This window comes from Clupea harengus, chromosome 13 (genome assembly GCF_900700415.2).
Source record: "Clupea harengus chromosome 13, Ch_v2.0.2, whole genome shotgun sequence".
In the NCBI taxonomy this organism is placed as follows: Eukaryota; Metazoa; Chordata; class Actinopteri; order Clupeiformes; family Clupeidae; genus Clupea; species Clupea harengus.
This window is the reverse complement of record NC_045164.1, coordinates 10,036,746-10,057,816: the sequence shown is the minus strand read 5'-3', so window position 1 is coordinate 10,057,816 and position 21,071 is coordinate 10,036,746. Positions and strand designations below refer to the sequence as shown.

At 41.1% G+C, this 21,071-nt stretch overlaps 1 protein-coding gene across 2 annotated transcripts; it reads left to right on the top strand.

Moving 5' to 3' along the window:
• Positions 1-7,933: 7,933 nt before the first annotated feature.
• On the top strand, positions 7,934-19,182 carry memo1 (mediator of cell motility 1). 2 transcript variants are annotated; one of them, XM_012840464.2, is made up of 10 exons: positions 7,934-8,094; positions 8,206-8,296; positions 10,823-10,904; positions 13,596-13,664; positions 14,098-14,210; positions 14,853-14,964; positions 15,911-16,053; positions 16,250-16,326; positions 16,722-16,826; positions 17,079-19,182. In XM_012840464.2, the coding sequence occupies exons 2-10, from the start codon at positions 8,236-8,238 to the stop codon at positions 17,208-17,210; spliced, it is 894 nt and encodes a 297-aa protein (XP_012695918.1). In that variant the 5' UTR covers positions 7,934-8,094; positions 8,206-8,235; the 3' UTR covers positions 17,211-19,182. The 2 variants fall into 2 exon arrangements, with proteins under 2 accessions (XP_012695918.1, XP_012695916.1); XM_012840462.2 differs by having other exon boundaries at positions 7,934-8,296.
• Positions 19,183-21,071: the final 1,889 nt, after the last annotated feature.

The following is a 21,071-nucleotide window of genomic DNA, read 5'->3' as shown; positions in this document are numbered from 1 at the left end:
AATAGACATCTCAGTTTTTCTTGTTCATGTTCTTGTTTTCTTGTTTAATGATGTTTCTTTTATTATGTATTCTAGGTAATATCAATCAAACCTTAATTGGGTTGTTTTGAGTAAGTAAATCATGTATATTCATATTTCAAATGATATATTATATTATATTATATTTATATTTCAAATGTATATTGTTTATGAAATTCATAGAAATTGCATATATCTGTTTTTGTAAACTAACTCTTCATATAACTCTTTGGGAGAATTAAGGAACTAGGAAAATGAAAACATTAATCTCATTCAGTGACACATTCAATGACACTTTCTTTCTGTGTTATTTGATTATGCAAGAGTGACCTATCTGAATTTACCAATTGGTGTTTGTATTGGTAAAAAACATGGAGAAATATTGATTTCCCTCTTCAACCAGATGCTTCCAAGATGGACTCCAGGTGTCAATTTAGTGTCACATCTGAAAATCTTGCCTATCAGTGATGCATGATAATTGCACAGGGTCACTTCAAGAGGTTAGTACTCTTTAATCTTCAAGTCAAAGGTTAAAAGTCACAATTATCTGTGCTGTGTGCCTGGAGAACTGACCTCTTAGACACTGATGGACAATGAAGTGTGATGTGAGAGAAGGAACTAGACAGAAACAAAGAGCAGCAGGACTAATAACTATTCTATTCTAACCAAACATTACTCATAGGGATGCAGGTTGATTATCTGATTATCTTAACATAGCTGAATCACTTCAACCAGATGTGCGAATATGAACTGAAGAATTCATGATGTAGATTACGTAAGGACAGCCTAAAGACTTGAGGCTACATGTGGAATTACTGTGAGAGTTGTCTCACGTGGAGTGGAGTGTGAACTAGCATAATGTTGTTAATTTCAATGACAGTGTGCTAGCTAGTGGTCCGCTTGAACTTTAGGAATACTACTGACATGCATGGGCTCTATATGCATGTTTATAAATTACTACCGTCCCAATTTATGGCTAGTCAGGTTTTATGGTTGTAGGATGAGAGTGACTGTGCTGTACACATTGCTATCATCTGCCATCAGGGTTCCTGTCTTCTAGGCAGCAGGAATGCACCGCGAGGCAGCCTGACGCTCACCCATGCAGCCTGGTCCAGCGTCTCCCAGCCCGGCTCCATGCCCCAACATGTCGCCCCGACATCATCAATACCACCTGGGAGGAATCTATCTTCTCGCCGTTGACTGACGGAGACATGTTTAATATTTAATAGAGCTGCCAGCCAGAGCAGAGAGCAGAGAGAGAAAAGAATCATCCAGGAGAGGTGAACCTGCTGGCCTGCTCGTTGCTATGCACACATTTAATCTGTAAATAATCTCTCCAGTGCCCATTCAGTATTCTTTGAGATTTAGTTGAGCATATTTCCTAGGGTACATGTCTACGTGAAAACATGTTCTAAAAACAGAATAAGCAAAAATTAGGGTATTTGGCTATAACTGTCCATAACTGTCCATAACTACCACTGGTCATAGGAGAGGCTGGTCATACCTCATGGAGTTTAAATGGTGCTACAGGCTCACAATAAAAAACACCACATGTTGTAAATTAACATCTCTTGTATATAACCGCCGCTGTAAATGTCACATGATACCTCACGCTTCTGAGGCAGTATGAGCATCATGTGTTTTTCTGAAACCACTTGTGTGCTTCAGATCACACTGATAAAGGCCAGCTGTCCACCTCCATATCCTCTGTCAGGTAGCCCCAGATACCCCAGTGTATGTGTATGTGTGTGTGTGTGTGTGTGTGTGTGTGTGTGTGTGTGTGTGTGTGTGTGTGTGTGTGTGTGTGTGTGTGTGTGTGTGTCTGTGTGTGTGTGTGTGTGTGTGTGTGTGTGTACATTCCCAAAGACAGACATTTCTTCAGGTCATGTTTTAGACTGACAGTAAGATTTCATGCATCCTGTCATGCTTGGGTGCAAGGCTCAAGGCTGACATGTCTCAGAGAAGACCAACAAAATATCCTACAAAACAAGTAGCTTGAGTAAACACCTCACTGTTAATAAACCAATGTGGAATTGAAATCCCTATTAGTGTGCAAGAGATATTGTATAGCTAAAGGAGCATGTATTTTATGCATTTTATAAGCAGGTACGTATCCCCAATGCATCATTTAGGCAATGGAAAGGATTTAATTCTGTCACACTGCAAATTATTTAAATGGTGACCTATAATCTTAGAATGAAACAACCTACTTATGTTTGCCTCTTAACTATTCAAACAACTTCAGTTTGCATTTGTATGAGTCAAGCAAAGGCAGATCAGTCACAGTCTTTCTAAAATGCGCTCACCTTTTAAGGGAAGTATCACTTGGGTTTCCCTTGCCCTGTTTCCCGTTCTAGACGCAGTAAAACCATCTCTGTTTCTGTTAATTAGACAGTAGACGGTGGGAGGCCCAATATTATCTCACCACACCGCAAACCCAACCATCTCTCCCCAGGAGGCACCTCTGGGAAGTCTTTCCAAAGGTGGATATTACCATAGCCACAGTTAATCGGCTTGTTTCTGCGGTTCCTCCTTTTTGGACCAGCGCACCCACAAAATCTGTTGTGTTGTGACTCACAAGGCGTTTTAAGGAGTGTCGTGTAAACAAAAATAACAGCAACACATATAAACATATAACAACCAAAAATGTCTATGGTCTCACTGTGTGCAAAGCCCAACTGTGTTTCTGAGAGGGAAAAAGACTGGGGTGTTATGGCATATCATGCAGCTGTTGTTGTAGGGCCACACAATAACATCGCGCTGCGCTCATTTAGTGTGCTAAAGTTATGCTACCTATAAGTGCTCACAATGTGAGAGTAAAGGGTTTCTGTGTGGCTGCTCACTATTTAAGGGCCAAATGTAGACATGGTGTGTGAGAGGGGCGAGACTAAATGACTACAGTGTCCGTCCTTCACACAAGGAGATTATATTGTCACGTTAACTCCCCTGGAAATGCATGGAATTTCCCATTATTTCCTGTCCACTATTTCCCTACTGGCCACCTATATTTGAAATACAGGGCCCAAGTTCGGACTATTTTTAACGAACGCAATTAAGGTACATAGACCATTTTTGTTTCTCTTTCTGCTTTCTCCCGCTTTTGGGGGTTTATTTTATTTTTCACCTCACCATGAATCTAGTTTCCTACCTCCCGCTAAAGTAGGCTTTTTATTACACCACGATCTACTTTAAATGGTTACTTGTATTATACCATGCCATCATATGAAGGAATTCATAAGGATATCACACTCCTATACACTAGACCATGTTATTTGGGACAGCAGGCTACGGGAAAGTCGTGTGCAAGAAAAATAAACAACTCAGACAAGGCTATCTGATATAGAATTCAATTTTGACTTTGTGCCTCCCAAGAGAGGGAAAGATAATACTCCCATAGCTAATTGGGTTATATTATGGCTCAGAGCCCATGGAAGAGGCCACAGTCAAGACCATAAACATTTAGCCCTCAAGGCTACCTTCTGTGTGAGCACTATGAACTTAAGGTCTTCCAGTGTGGAGGTCGGACTGTGGAGTCTGTAATATTGCATAGGCTCTTAGGCATATTTGTATTTCTATTGACAGTGTTTTAAACCACTACGGTCTAGGTCAGCACTCTCTTTGATGACCACATAATCTAAATGTTACACTATGACTGCCACAAATGATTTGCCAAACACCAAATTATGAGGAGTGTTTTTGTGTGAGTTCATTATGATACCACACATGACCCCATGTCAGTCTACTGCAAGACAAAATATTAACCAATGATGGCAGTTAATTTTCCTGATGTCAAGCATGACAACCACACAGGTTCTGTCTTATTGTCTCTGTATTTCTCAGTGCTTCACAGTATGAGCATAGACTGTACCACACAGCTCCTTTGGCATATACACAGCACTTTGAAACTGTTTTAGAAAACAACACAATTATAAGGAATGTGAACTGTTAAACCATCCTTGTGAAGAGGAATACACCATCAGACCTACATTTGAAACTCATTGTAAACTCATAGAGAGAGAGAGAGAGAGAGAGAGAGAGAGAGAGAGAGAGAGAGTGTGTGTGTGTGTGTGTGTGTGTTTGTGTGTGCAGGGCTGGACTGGGACATACAATTGGCCCTGGCATTTTGGCACAGCCTGGCTGACCACAGCTAATGAGGTAATTTTATGAAGACATTACGCAAGAGATAATTGAGTATTAATATATCAGATCCAGAATTATTATATTCCCTGGTAAACATGTGCTAAAAGCATCTTTATCAAAAAGCTGCATTATTTAAATATTACGGATGAGTTGTTATTGGAGGTATCGATTCGAAACATTCTCCAGTGTAACTTTCCATGAACAAACGAATCAAAGCAGCAAACTGTTTAAGAGTGGCATGGCCGTGACACACTTTTAGGTCCCAAAGGAAGAGGGAAAAGAGCACTGGCACCCAATAGCCATAAATAACTAGACAAAGCATCAGTAATTGTCGCCTATTTGTTTTTTGTTATTTGTTAATGGTTAACAATATAATCATGGGACAATAAAGTTTTCCTTGAAAGGCTACCCCATTAGCGCTCTTCGGCTCAACTACATCAAGGGAGGCTTTATGGGATGCTAAACTTGAAAGTAGCCTAATCTAAAAGCACTATGGCTCTATGGTTTTGTTTTCATTACCTTACTCACGACACACTCCTGACACTTGCTAAGCCTTCTGAGCTTCTGCTTAGCCATTGTTCATCCCCCATTTTCATTTGTGCTGTCATGACCTCGTCTTCTTGTCCTCATCTTAGCCCCCAACTTCTTCTTCACTGCTCACTGTGCACAGCAGTGTCAGCGATGGTGCTCCTGCCTCCGAAGGTCCTGTAACAAACATGACATTTGGTAGCAGAGTCTGTGTTGGATTGTCTGCAACTTCTCAGCACCTCACATGTCATGCTATTTATGTAGACACTGAGCCAAAGATGCTTAATGGTTGGGACTGAGACGCAAAGTGGGGTGGCCTAGTAAGATGTGACAGGGCCAGCTAGTGTCAGTTAAGAAATAACCAATGGGCCAGTCAAAAATAAAATAAATTAAAAAAATGAAATTAATGTTTGATTCTGTCAGTCCAAAAGCCGCACTGGCCCAGTATGCCAGAAGGCTAGTCCACCCCTGAGTGTGTGTGTGTGTTTGTGTGTGTGTGTGTGTATGTGTGTGTGTATGTGTGTGTGTACATGTGTGTGTGTGTGTGAGAGAGTGTGTGTGTGTTAGTGGGGCACAGACAAAGTCTGAAGGCCCTTCAGGAGACTGACATTTCCCCGTGTAAAGTGTGGAGGCCTACGGGAGCAGTGAAAACAGACGCTTGACATGCTGCACACCACGCTACCGGGGCTTGAAAGGGCCTCTTCAGTTATAGCACATACCGCCCTCAGAGAAATAAAAATACTAAAATCCAAGAACCCCGTTTCCCCTGGGGGGGAGGTGTGTGTGTGTGCGCGTGTGAATGTGTGTGTGCATGTGCGTGCGTGTGTGTGTGCGCACATATTTGTGAGTGTGCATGTGTGTGTGTGTGTTTTCATTCCTTTCAACCTGAGTTTGGACGTTTGGACGTTCTCAGAACCAGAAATAAAGGGCAGCTAATGGGGTAGCCTGGGGAGCCAGTGTTTTCATACCGAGACCATAGGGTTGGCTTTTGCGCTTCTCATAAACACACACAAACACGCCTCAGTCTCTTTGTCAAATGTCAAAGCACCATCACTGATCAACAGACTTTGAGAGAACAATGGAAACTTGAATACCACTGAACAGAAGTCATTTTTGGAACATTGAACATTGATAATTACAATCAATTTTGTGATTACTAAAAGTACTCAAAATGCAGCTTATAGCAAATGAGAAGCATTCCCTCAATTCAAACACAGTGCTGCTGTCTGTCCTTAAAACCACAAGGTTGTATATTTTTAGGGGCCTCAACTAAACAAATCATAGGCTATCACACACAGCAGGACGAAGGCTGTACAGCATAGTTTAAAAACCAACGATGGTAGGCCTCCTCAGGTGAAACAGGAGAGAAAAAGAGGTGATTTACAACTGTATTCCTCCTGATGGTGGCAGGTAGCCTTCTTTAAATGTCTCAGGTGTGAATGATGGGACATGGGGTCATTCACATGCTCTGCCAGGCTCAACAAAAATGCTATGACCTGCCCAGTGATGACATGTTCATACATTAATGTAGCCCACAGGCTAAACCGCTGAAGACATGTCTCCCATATAATATAATATATGATCACTGAGTCACACCCTGGACATGCGTTAACTCTCATTTGGGAGTGTTCATGTTACGATATTCACTATACAAAGCACAGGCGCTATGATATCAAGGCCCTCCCATCTCAAATGCTTTCACGCGAAATCACAGCATGTTTGATGTAATCACTATGAAGTGCAATTTCACTATAATTACAAAGGTGAAAAGGATGATTAGAGTCAATTACTAGTTTTTTTTTTCAGTAAGTGCACAACATGAACCTGAGGTTCAGTAGTTTTGACAGTGTAATGATAAGACAGACAGCAGGGCTTAATGTTTAATGTATGGATAACTTGCTCCATTTCAAAATTGAGGCACGAGGCAAATGGAAATCTCCTACGAGGTGCAATGCACATAAATGGACAGTTTACCTTGAAGCTGCTCTCTTATTACTCTCCATGCCACATTTGCTATATTTCATGAAACCAAACACGAACATCTGTTATTGAACACGCCACATGTCTTTAGTCAGGTTTTAATTGTACCCAGTTAAGGCTATACTTACATCTATCCATTGTGCAGCAATGGCTTTTCTTGTGCTATGGTGCCCTCTAGTGGTACATAAGGTACATTCTTAAATAATGTATCTTATCTACGCTCTAATACGCTCATACATAAACTGAGCCAGTTTGTTGAACCCACAAGAGACACCATACAAATTGGTGTTTGTTTAGCTGTGATGCAGTTAGAGTATCCACAATCCTAATAAACATCAGTAATATCATTACAACTAACATGTGGCAATCAGATTCAGACTAATGTTTTAAAAGATGAACATGAACAAACACAAACATACTGTAAGGATCATGCAGGCTGTGTATAATTGTTGTACACACAGAGAGATACATCATGTAGTTTTTCAATGAGTAGCAATAAATAGCAATCTCATGATTGCAGATCTGATTAAAACCCTTCACACAAGTAAAATTAAATCAAGACACCTATTTTCTGACAGAGAAAAAAATCACAAAACTGTGGACATTTTCATGGGTGATTAATTAGGTTAACATCATGGTTTGTTGTTCACCTGACTATCTGTTTCAGTGACGGTTAAAAGTGTTGAATTCTTTTTTTGTTTGGACTGTTTCGTGCTGACTGTGTCCTAATTCATGAGAGAGTATTTGGGTTGTCATTTTTAATAAAATCATAATGGTACTCTGTTAGGATGTTATGTTAGTAATGTTAGGAAGTAAGATCACTTACGCAAGAAATACCACTCATAAATAATTTTGCAAGCTAGAACATGGAAGACTAAGCACTTTCTTCATGATGTTTTCGTAACTTCCCAATAGGTTATCTGTGCCCACCACAAACTAATCTGTAAAGGATGGCTGGATGTCAGTCAACATTGGTGTCTACCCTTCCATTCAGACCATAGTGACAAGGTTGACAATCCAGCCTTTTCATTCGTAGATCAAGCAGCTTCAAGCAATCCAATGTAAACCACACCCACAATTATTTTTCCGCAAATCGTTTTTCTATAATGCTGTGAAGTGACCAATCCCCTTTCTCTTACGTAATCTCTTGAACGATTTATACACGCCTCTTACCTGTCGAAACAAAGTGACCAATCGGAGTAAGCTGTGGGGGAAAAAACAACCAATGGGGCATCTCCAAATCCTGAAGCACGGCAGCCGAGTTATGCCAAACTGTACTAGAGTACAAATTTGGCAGCACTCGGATGAACTGGTTCAAGCTTTTGTTCTTCCAAAACTGACTTTGTCAACCGTGCGGCTGGCTACATTTTGAAGAATTGACTGGGCCCTTTTACAGAAGTGTTGTCTTAAACACTTTGTAATTTACTGGTATAATCCACGTTAACCATCTTCGACCGACAGCTCCTCTTGTCGTTCACTACCGATTTTGTCGTTGTTGTCCTTATTTTTCCCCACTTTTTTCTTTGAAAACGGTTCTAGGTGACCAAGATAGGAGGCTCGAGTGCTAAGATGTCGAACCGAATGGTGTGCAGAGAAGCAAGTCATGCCGGCAGCTGGTACACGGCCTCAGGTAGAACCGGAGACAAAGGGTGTATAAATGTTTTCTCGGCCGAGGTCCGGGGAAGTAGCTAACAACGGGTGGGGGTAGTGATCAGCTGTGCATGTTTAAATGCCTCAAGAGATTTCCACAAAGGAGATCGTGCTATTCTACTAGCCAATCATTGCAGTTGTTGTCAGCTGTGTTGGCAGTCGATTTTTATATCACTTTTTTTATTTCTAGTCGTTCAGTGGCAAACAGACTCGGTGTCCCATTTTATTTTACTTTAAAGTGCAAGCTAACTCCAATAGCACCCATGCACCCGTGACCGACCAATTGCACCGGAAGCTAGTCACAAAGCTAACGTTAGTTGAACAGAAGACTTGGCAATCAGTCGGCACTAGCGATATATCAGTTAACACTACTTTAAAACTACCGTTAATTGATTGTCAACCATTTGTGACCAATTAAACCGTGCTAGATATCACTGCTATAACGTTTAAGCCTGTGGCAGAATGTATATCATCTGCCGTTGACTTTTTATGCTGCAAGCGTAAAGGTTACCTAGAAGTAAACTATTTATGCTAGCTAGCTAGCTCTTGATTTTGTCTCGGAAGCAGACTTGGTAAAAAGGTCTGAACAAGTTGTCAACTATATCATGTTCAACAACCATCTAAGTTTACTTAACCTGATTAAGGCCATACTAGTTTACTCATCGTTTGCTGTATTGGATGGTTAATGCAAATCCAAGCTAGCTGAACTGAAACCATCAGAGTTAGCATGTGCAGTTAGCAAGCCACAAAAGCAGTTTGAGGTGATATTAAAGTGCATAATGAAACATTGACCTATGTTGGGGGGGGGGGTTATAGGGGCTGATATCAAATGAATGTGTGGGAATATAAAACTCCGCTTTAAAACTTGAACACGGGAGAGTAGCTAGCCTGCTAAGTAAATGAGGCTAGCTGGTCTTGTCAAAATATTTGTCGGTGTTTCACGGAATAACAAACAACATCGCACTGGCCATCATTTGTTGTCTGCACAGCTAGCCAGGGTTTTGCTTTCCAAGTTGGCTAACGCTGGCTTGTTAGCCTTGGGCGCTCTCCGCGTTATTTAAATGCTAAACATTTAAGATGGGGGGGGGGGACAGAATTAAAGAAAATACCGTTAGCCGCACCGTTTAGCTGGTCCACTGTGTGCTCTGGCTTACTCAGCACTTTTTACTAGAGTGCCTTTGTTGAAAACGAGAAAATCCTAATGTAGTCTAGCACAATGAATGCATAGCCTACTGTAAGGCTTTTGTCAGCTTGCCAAGTGAACTGTGAATATGACTAGTGCAGCATCTTTTTGGAATGACGACAGGTCTTGCAATACCTAGTCAGCTAATAAAAGAATAGCCCCACGTCTTTTTACGTTGGTAAACCAATTCAATTGTATTTGAGATCAACTGCTGTGTTGGCCAGTTTGGTAGCAAGCTAGCTGAGTGTAAACACCCATAGGCAGCATTAGCGTTACCCTAGTTAGTGTCTTTGTCCAAGAAGGCCGATTCATCCAAACACCAGTGGGTATTGATGAACGGACTCTGAACTGATTATAAATGTTATTGCTGCGCTTTTAATCCGTTAATCCATTCTTTAACTGACAGAGAAGACTAGTTGGCTTTTGCACAACCATATGGTAAACAAAAGAATGGGCAGGGCTACTACCTAAGGTGTCATATTGCACCTTAACGAAACAAAACATGTTTGCGTTCCAATACCGTTTAAACTCGGAAGATCTGGTTGGGAAACGACACAAGATACAGTTGCCTGAGTTTAAAGCAGTACTGTGAAATTATCAGTAAAACGTAACGTTGTTCTTGTCAGACTTTGTGCCAAATTAAAGGATTACAGTCTTTTTCACTACTATATGTCATAGTAATATATGTCTACGTGTAAAACAACAATGGATGGAGTGTGTTGTCCTCCATCACTAGACTTGCAACACTATCTCTACATCTGTTCTGTTAAGCTTTCATTGAGGGCATTATGTCTCCCGTGCAGTATGCTTGTGCATTAATAGAAATATTAAGGCAGTCAGCCACAATGATGACTGCAACAAAATGGAGGTCATGCTGGCTTTACAACATGTAGTCTCTCTCTTTAAATGCCAAATTGCTATTGACTCCTCTCAAAGGTCAGCAAGTGGGTCATTCCAAGTACGGGTTAGGTTGCATCAACTGTCTCAATGGATGGTTGAAGAACTGTTTGTAGGGGATGAACCTGTTTTGTTTCTCCTTGAACCACCCAAGAATGCCACTGAGGTTTGTCAGATATTTGGTTTGGTGCAGTTCCCTGAACAATCTATTAATATGGATTTGGTTAGTCACATTGTGTGTGATCAGAGGCTTACAGTGCTCTCTCAGGTCATCCAGCAGTGCCACATTAGATGTGCTTTTCAATTAATGGGTTTGTCAGTGCTGCTGTCACCATTTAAAAGGACAAATTAGAGGCTCAGAGAGACTGTGATGTATTGATCAGTTTTAATCACACCCTCCTCTTCTTCCTCCCCTTTTCTCTGAAGGATCCCAGCTGAACGCACAACTAGAGGGCTGGTTATCTCAAGCACAATGCACAGATAAGCCTGCTAGAGCCATCATTGCACCGTAAGCATTGTGAAAATGTCAAGCCAACAGCTTTTCTGCTGCAGAAAATATCATCCAGCAAGTTTTTTTTTCTTTTTCTATTTGATGCAGCACTAGTAAGGCTATTCATCTTATCTAACTCTTCCTGTCACCTCCATTGTCCATGCTATTGATTTGAAACACCTGATTCTGATGTATATTGAGTCATTCCAAGCCAAATCGCCTAAAATCAAAAAGGTTTTCCACATGAACCCCTTCAGTTTTTCCTCAAAATTGTTATCATGTATACTCATACTTCACAGGCAAAATTTCAGAGCCCAGAAATTCTTCCACTGACAAAAATTCAGTATCTACATGTGTTTTTTTTTTTTTAAATAACATGTAATTTAAAAGACTCTACAAATAGATTGCAGTTTGAGGCTGTGGGTCTAAAATAATACAAGAAATAAGATGTCCTAAATCTTGTGTAAATACAAAGGGTGAAATGTCAGTGTTGGCAATTACCTAGGATGTGGAAGCCTTGCATACAGTTCACATGTATGCCTTTTTTGTATCCATATTTCAATAGATGACTTCTATGAGTATTATTTGTATTTTCAATCACATTATATTGAGATCAGGACAAACCTTGAGATTTCAAAGGGCCACATCAGTGGGAAAAATATCTCAAAAAGAGAGAGAGAAAAACAATACGACCTGTGTGATGTACATACATACATACATACATATACTTAATTTAGTATAGACACTTATAGATATATTGTGATTTGGACTTGTGGTGAAGGTCTAGATAAATAGCACAAATGTTTTGTAAGCTTCATATGACAGTGGTGGCAGTTATGTAAGTTTGTAAAATTTTGACATAAGAAACACTGATCCATAGTTATGCTATATAGAAAATTGTAAATTTGTTTCTCAATGACCCCAAATAATATTATGCTCATATTTAAGACTGCTATTTTGAGGTCAGAAAAAGTAAACTGCATTTTTATAGCTATAAAAATCACCATTCACCAATGCATTTTAAGATTAAAAAGGAATTCATCCATCCATAGCCATGGCCACACTGCCAAATCACACGCTGATGAAAAATAAAGGGTTTTTGTGGTATAAATCATGTTGTACCAGTAAGTATCAACTTACGCACATGATGACTTTACAATATATGCATTTTTAAGTTAAAAATACAATAGATAAATGTTAATTATGTCAGAATTTCACAATCCCATTTAATTGCCAACACTAACATCGGCTGAACATAATATTCTTCGAACAACGTTGAAGTTTGACTACGGAAACGTTTCCCTAATGTCAGAAATGGACAATTTTACACAGCTATATCATGCTATGTGTTGTGTTATTTTACCATCTGCAGCATTTTCAGACTTTCACCATAACTCCAAAAAACAATATACCGTGTCTATGTTAGTGGAAGCATGTGTGAGCACTCGCCAGATGAAATGTTGGATTTGATTCTTTTTAAGATATTTTCCCACAAAAGTGATGATCTGAAATATCAAAGTCTGTTCTGATCTCATCTGGTCATCTAGCCACAAAGATGGAATATGGATATAATAAAGGCGTACATGTAAATGAACTATGAGCTAAATCTCAACAATCACATTTCACCTTTTGGTTAGATTTGGGTCATTTTATTTCTTGCATGATTTTAGACCTGCACCATTGCTCCCAATTCCAATATATTTGTAATGTCTTTTTGCTGTTTGAAAATCATGTAGGTAGTGTTGTCACGATAGCACAATTGTATCAGATGTATCATAATGTAGGAATCGGTTAGGCTATGTCATTATATATATATATATATATATATATATATATAAAAATGTCTTTATACAGTTTATATGAAATATTAAATGGGCATTGGCTAAATCTATATAAAGTCACGTTAGTGACTTCTCTAAATAGGGATGCATGTGTGGGTTAATTTGTTTTTGTTGTGGGTACAGGGATGCTGTGATGACTTGTTTGCTAGCTTTGGACATGATGGGCCAGTCTGCAGTTAGACATCAGTCTCTCCTACACCGTTATTTGCGTACCACGTTGTGAGCCCCTTTCACATATGAAATCTGTACATGTATCAGGGAAAAACCAACACGGAATATAGCTGCAAGCAGTGCCAAGGGGGCCAAGCAGACCAGAATGGAATGGTTGCCATGGAAACTTGATGTCACTATGTCAAGGACATGGCCGTATGCACTCGCAGCAAGTTACATGTTAAGTGACCAAAGATTGGCGGAGATATGAGCGCCCTTTTTTTTGGCGGATATGCTGACTATTTTAATTGGCGGTGACGGACAAACGAAAATCAAAAATCCAAATGGTAACTTTTGTGATGCTTGATCTGAAGATAACCTTTTGCAAATTTGGTATTACAAACTTATTGGACACAATTTGTTGCACAATTTGAAAACGTTCTCATGAAATCACCCCTCCCCCTTGTCCCTCTGGATGATGGGAATATTGTGTGTCGCATTAATTCTGGAATCGTGGCCGAGGCTTGTTGTTAATGTTGCTAGGTCACCAGAGGATACATTTACAATTCAACTTAATAGTTTTGCTCCCATTTCCCACACAACAGCATAACAGTGATAAATAAATGGCATGATGAACATTTGGAGAAAAACTGAGGGGAATCATGTGTGGACCTCCTTGGTGATGTGGCATGGAATGACCCTGCTGTGTGTGTTGCAGACATGCTGGATATACCTACTGCGGCGCTTGTGCAGCCCATGCTTACAAACAGGTGGACCCCTCTATCACGTGAGTGCTTTACACTGTTTCCATGAACTATCCCTCAGAAAGTGTAGGTCTGACTTGAAGTAGTTAGCAAAGATAAACACTATCAGAGTTGGCTTGTGCTGTGAAGGCAAAAAATTGTGGTTTGCTGTAAACTGTGAGGCTCCCCACCCCACAGATTCTGGGAAAGTCATGGTGGAACCAGCTCCGTGGGGGTGATGAGGAGCTTTGACATAAAGTGGACATAAACTGTAGAGAGAGACTGCCATTACCTAGATCCCATACAAGGACCGCTTTCCCCAAAAGCTTTCCTCGGTCACAAAAAACATTAAATGATATCGACATTCTTTCAGACCAGACAGGTTCCTGTCTATCTATATTGATTGACACAGTTAACATCAATGTTGAATGCCTTAATCAAGTCCCCCTTCTCTGCTGTGACCATCTGTAACTGCAGCCGGAGGGTGTTCATCCTGGGACCCTCGCACCACGTGCCGTTGTCCCGCTGCGCCCTCTCGCCTGCTGAAGTCTACAAAACTCCGCTGTACGACCTCAAGATCGACCAGAAGGGTAATTCATCACTTCCATCCATCTAGAGCCCATCTTGCATTGAGTAGAAGTGCATCTCGACAACTACGGCAGAAATCTATACAGTCTGCAAAAACACATAATTTACCAACAATTCCTTAACAGACGAGTCTATTTAGCGTGATCAAGATTGATTAAACTGCACCAGAATTTTGTCAAAGGTTGTGTTTTCGTATCTGAAGTATTTGTAGCTAGAATACTAATAACATCTGAGGTTTCCGGAGGGCTATCTGAGCTTTGTCCAACACGGCAAGTAACTTTTGTTTACAGGAAAAACGATAAACTTTCTATGTTGTGTGAAAACACTGGCCTTGTGGTCAGCTTTTGGCCTTGGTATCACACGTTCACATCTGTAGACTTGGATGGAAAAATAATCGCCTCAGTGTTTGTTTTGTCAGATGTTGTTGTCTTAATCGGAACCCTCATCAAACAGCAGTTATGTACACTAACCTCAAAAACAACTCCCAGGAAGCCAGCGCTCCACCACGATTTTGTCTTGTTTGAGGCGCTGCCAAGAATTCTACCGAAAGACCTAAGTTCACAGTTTAGTGTATTTGCATAACTAGAGTCGTAGTGCCGTGGGCTCTTGGGTTTTACCTCCTTTGACGCCCTGTATTTGCATAGTTTATGCCGACCTCTGGAAAACGGGGATGTTCGAGCGGATGAGCCTGCAGACGGACGAAGATGAGCACAGCATTGAGATGCACCTGCCTTACACTGCTAAAGCCATGGAGAGGTAGGGCTAAAGGGTGTTTATCACTCTCTATCTCTCACCACCCCCACTAAGCTGTAGGAGCTCTCCGCACCCAGTGCTGTGTCTCAGTGCTACTGCCGGGCAAGCCCAGTCCTCCAGAAAGTATTTCTCAGTTAATTTTGTGAAATTGCTGTAAGTGCTCCTCCACATGCTTATCCTGTTATGTGATGTCATTCAAGTGATCCTAAATCTTCTGGAATGTGAGAGCAATTCTAGGAGATTCCCCTAGTGATTATTGGGACTGGGAATCCACGTTATGCTTTATACCATCCCCACTTTATGTCCATCTGTACAATCCTCTTAATATAGAGTTAAGAATTACAATTTACCTTCTAAATTGGTGCATATTCCTACAAGATGTATGTAGAATTAAGGTTAGCAACGTGAAGTAATATGTACTTTCATAAGAAGTCCATTATTATGCAAATCCAATGTGGCACTGAGAGATTTCTTTATTGGTCTGTCCAGCTCTTCAGATTGCAGAGCTTGGGCGTCCTGCCCTCATCTGTATGCAAAGCAGGATACGGACATTATTGAGCCCCAGCGCTCCCCTCCTCTCACTAATTCATCGCCTCCAGCTCCTGCCATTAGGCTAGATAGATCTGTTTACAGTGCTTAGAGGAACTCTTAATTAGTTCTCAGAGATGGATGCCCAGTGATTAATGGATCCAGCTATTAATGTAGGAACTGTCAGCCACTTCACCTACCCCCTTACCCCCTTCTCCATACACTGCTAACACACATATATACACACACACACACACGTATACACACACACACACACACACACACACACACACACACACGTACACACACATACACACATATACACACATACACAAACTATAACTCAGAAGTGTTGGCTCAGCACCTCAGGGTGAACTTTTTTTCTCCCCGTCTCCATTTCTCTCCCCCCCTGCGGCTGCAGCCATAAAGACGAGTTCAGCATTGTCCCCGTGCTGGTGGGCGCCCTGAGCGAGACCAAAGAGCAGGAGTACGGGAAGCTGCTCAGCAAGTACCTGGCCGACCCCAGCAACCTCTTCATTATCTCATCAGACTTCTGCCACTGGGGTAGGCTCTTGTGTCCACCACATGTCTTGCCTCATACCCATTTCTTCATTGTTTGTAGGCCTCTCTCAGTTAAGTTGGCATCACATGTCATTTACGTTCGCTGTCTGAGTGGCATACCTTCATGCGTACCTCAGCGTGTTAATAGTGTCTCTGACATGCTTGTGGGTCTCCTCTGACATGCTCTGTCTCTTTAAAGGTCAACGGTTCCGGTACACATACTACGATGAAAGCCAAGGAGAGATTTACAGATCCATTGAACACCTCGACAAAACGGTGAATAGTTTCTCTCTGTGGTGTTTTTGTTTGTTTCATTAACATTCCAGAAAGCTGTGGGGCGCCCCATGCCGTATAGGTGAACTACCAAAAGCAATGAAACTGAGCTCTGATGTAACACTGGCAGGATACCTCCTGTGGACTGTGTTCTCTGCGCAGGATGTTGCCATGCGAACAGTCTTGAAATATAGCTGGAGAATTTTAATTGCAGCCTCAGAGGTCTATCCAGTGCCAGATGTGCTCAAACTAAATTATTGGATAAGCCAGTCAAGCATCCCCCCCTTTTAAATCTTTTAATGAATCCTGTGTTCAACCATATCTTTTTAATCAATTTTGCATGGATTGTATGCATACAATCTGATGAGTTGTTTTAAAAGTGCTTTATTTTTCCACAGGGAATGGGAATCATAGAACAGTTGGATCCTATGTCTTTTAGCAACTACTTGAAGAAGTACCACAACACTATATGTGGTCGCCATCCTATTGGAGTGCTTTTGCATGTGAGTATTTTTCCAAGGGCCAACCTCATATCAGCTGACCCATAATGTTTTCAGGCTTAACTGAATTACAGAAAGGGAATCAAAAGCCCATATTAATTTGCTGAGGAACTGATTGGCATCACGGTTCATTTGCCATGCACTGTTTCTGACTTGCTATTGGGGATTGTGTGTGTGTGTGTGTGTTCCTGTTTGTGTGCGTGTGTTTGTGTGTGTTGCTTGTTTGTGTGCGCCTGTTTGTGCTTGTTTTTCAAGGCTGTGGCTGAACTGAAGAAGACTGGTATGGACATGAACTTCTCTTTCCTGAACTATGCCCAGTCGAGCCAGTGCAGAAACTGGCAGGACAGCTCTGTGAGCTACGCTGCTGGGGCTCTCATCGTTCATTGAGGTCAACCTTCCCAGGGGCCATTGCGGCTCCCAAAACCCCCGCCCCCCCCACCTTCCCCGTCGTATCCCCACCGCCCCTGACCTGTCTCTGCAGTCAGGTGTGGATATCTCCCTTCCCATTTCCCCCCTTTTTTTAGAATGACCTGCAAAGTCAGATGCAGTTTGGGATCCTTTTACTTGCAGAGCTGATGTGTAACGCATTAGAAACGAACTCCTAGCCCCTCGAGCGTACACAGACACACAGACACACAGACACACAGACACACAGACACACAGACACACAGACACACAGACACACAGACACACAGACACACAGACACACACTCTCTGTTTAATTACTGAGAGCACTGGGTTGAAATTCCTGCTTGAAGTTGCAGTCTGGAATGGTCTTGGATGGCATTTAGTGTTTGTTCCTCAGTTGCAAGGGTTGGGGTTTTGCTGGATGGGAGGTGGAACAGGTTTTGGGACTTGAGTTATCGAGTCCCTATATTATCCAGTCAAATACTGATATGATATTAGAAATAAAAGAAAACAAAGAAATACTCTTTACATTTGCACTCTTTGTAGATTAAGTGCATATGTTGTGATAAAAAGAATTAAAAAAAATACATATGAAACATAAATATGAAAGTGATCAAGACTTTCACCTAGTCATACTTGATAATAGAGAAAAAAGTGGACTGCTACTAGCTATATCCATGTTAGCCCTTGAGAGTAGCTGTATAAGTAGCTACTGCCATACGTTTTCAATGTAGGCCTGCTGTTTGTTGTTCCTAACAAAGGGCTACACACTACCAAGTTCACTAACCCACAGCTGTATGACAAATATATATATATATATACATATATATATATATATATATATATATATATAAACCAAAAAAACTCGTCTATTACGATGTCATCCTTTCCTTTGCATTCATATATTTTTGCTTTATTTCATTAAGCTTGTAGTAGTTTTTATTATCGCCCTAATTTGTATGTAGATGAGTAGGCAGTGTTGTAGTGGGTTTGAACGCAGGAGGTGCCCTGCCTTGAAGTGTGCCCCCTATTGGTGGTCCTCTGTGCACATGGAACAGCTCCCAGAGGCCCTGGTAGCAATGGGATTTTACAGGTAAGACTCTGGTGTGCACCAGGAAAAGAAGAGGGAAAAAAATAATAACATGGGATCCTAACACACTGTAATAGTTCTGCTCTGCTGTAGGCTAGCTGTCTAACCCTCCCATATTGTACTGTTCCATAACCTCCCCCGATGAGCACAATGCAACAAGACACCCTCTTCCTCACCACATCACCTCCTGTGACACCTGTCAATTAAATAAAGCCTGTGCCCTCTCCACAGCTCCACCAAGGGAAGAAAAAAAATAGATTTAAGAAAACCGATTTAAGAAAAATCATGTAGTCTTGAGTGTTTCAAATTGTTGTGTTGAAACATTGAAGCAGTTCACACCATGCAGATGTGCCTTGGGTCACTGTTACATGTCCTTATTTTTTGTTTTTTGTCGATGATGTAATGCTCTGTGTTCTCCAACTCCCGGTTGGTGGGGCAGAAGGGAACCGCATGTCACCACCCCAACCTCCCTCCCCATCTTCTGCAGCGCTGGACCAGCCATTTGTTTTTCAACGCCACCCTCGTTTCCCTCAGAGGAAGGACCGCATCTATGTCTACTCTCGGCAAAACTCTGCACAACCCCCCAGTCTGGAGAATGTTCCCCTTGTTGTGATTGTTTTTCTCTTCTTGTTGTTTTGTTGATTTCTATTATGTCTATGTTTTACTTCATAGCAAGTAACATTCTTTTAAGTTTAATACGTTGTCACATCAATGTCAAGGAGTAGTGGAGCTTGATTATTATTTTTATTTTAATCTCAGGTTACATTGATGAAGCATCAACGAATGCTTGCCAGATATGACACAAGGGTCATGCCCAATGTTACAAAGAAAAAAAAAACTGAGTAAAATAAGTGAAAAGTGCCCTGATGTGTTTTTCTTCTTTGTGTTCAATTGGCTGGTATTAATGTCTTTGCTGTGGTCTAGCAGGAGGCTGCCTGTTTGTTTTATCCTGGGTCCTGTCAGTCCGCTCAATGTTTCAGGCCTTGCTTGCAGTGATGTGACATGAATTTCTAGATGCTTGTTGTAGGAACATTCTTCATCCCTCAGTGTTTGTTTTCTCATAAGGAGATTTGCCTTCTGCTAGTCAGTTGAAGGGGCCAGCCAACACAGAACTGAAACAAGATATTTCTTAGACAAAGTAGACAAAGATTGCAGTGTAATCTTGGAACAGATTTCAGCTGAATGTACAATCAGATGTTATCTTGTAATTACAGAAAATGACTCATTAGGAGGCTCCTCACATATTTTCATGATCGAGTCCTTAGTGGAACAGTGTAAAGAATTTTGGCAAGAGATTCATTTGATGGTGAATAACATTGGGCCTTTTGCCACGTAATGGAAGTGCTGCAGATCCAACCAGAATTCTTTCTGTCAGAAGAGGGAGCTCTCTAGATATTGTAGGAACACTCCTTGTGTGCAATGTGTACACTGGTGCACAATGATCTCAGTCAATAATTCAAACGCATACTTGGAGAATAGTAATGCTGCCATCAGGAAGTCAGCTTGCACAAAATATCTTTAATTTTCTTTTTACCCACACGGTCTACCCGCGTAATGTGTAAGCAGCAAAAGCCATGAGTATTTGTTCATGAGTCCAGAGGTTTGCTCTTGTTTGTAAAACAATTATCGACACTTAAAATAGCACAAATGTTTAAGTAGGACATGGTGCTAATCAGTCAATTGAATCAGTGCAAATTACTTGATGTACTTGAATGCTCTGCAAAATAATCCACATGATATTCACAGAGGGTTTTAAAACGTAATCTGTTCCGTGCCATTTAGATGTGAAAGCCTGGAGAGCCCAGTGCAATTATCCCTGAAACTCACATCAAAGCTGCATGCTTCAAGTCCAGTGGGTTTACTCAATTGAAGTTTATGGGAAATAGAAAACACTATTCCTTGCATTATAAATCTAGCCAATCGTTTGAGCTACAGTTTAATTGGATTAAATTACCTCTCATATTCCTTGTTATCATTAGTCTGCTAAAAACACATTAAAATTGTAGGCATTTAGACATTTTAATAGATTCCGCAAGTTTGTGCGGACATGATGAGATCATGATGTAGCACTAAAGCGGTTCCTTTAAGGAGGCGAATAGAGTGCTGCTCCAATGGCCCACCAGACTCATATTGCAACTCAGTCGCCAGTAGAGATTCCCTGTTCAGATGGCAGGGCTTGGCCCCTTCAACCAATGCTGTGAACTGCACCGGATGTCTGTGGTCCCAGTGAAGAAAATATTGGAAGACTGGCCAACTCTGCAAATGAAATCTAATCCATGGTGTGTGGCCAAGGGCAGTTGGCCTGTTATTGCAGCCCCACTGGAAAGAAACAGAATGGGAGAGTCTATTCAGCTGAGATCGAAATGCCAAGACGGTGTAAATCTCAAATATCCTCTATTCACATCTAAGGCAAGTAAGGAACTTTCCTGTGCTGCCCTGCACCAGTGTAGCTGTTGCTTGTAGTAATTATACAACTACTACGTCCCATGATCTTTCCTCTTCTGATTGTGTTCTGTTTTATTTCTTTGGTGAACCTGTGTTGTAACAAACTTCCAAAGGTAATATCTGGCAAAGAGTAAATTACTGTGATAATTTCCCCAACGAGGCAGAGTCTTTCTTTTGCTAAGTCCATTACGGCCATCTCAGGTTCCCTCATCAGACATGTAGAAAAAGGTAATTGTGTGTAGGAAATATACAAAAGACTGTAGATGTATGCTTTACCTCAGTTTGACCAGGCAATGTAGGTGAAT

Excerpts from the sequence above, each read along its gene's own strand:
- memo1 (XM_012840464.2), top strand. The coding sequence starts at position 8,236 with ATGTCGAACCGAATGGTGTGCAGAGAAGCAAGTCATGCCGGCAGCTGG. Across the intron at positions 14,965-15,910 it reads ACTGCTAAAGCCATGGAGAG|CCATAAAGACGAGTTCAGCA; the intron begins GTAGGGCTAAAG and ends CTGCGGCTGCAG. Across the intron at positions 16,054-16,249 it reads ATCAGACTTCTGCCACTGGG|GTCAACGGTTCCGGTACACA; the intron begins GTAGGCTCTTGT and ends GTCTCTTTAAAG.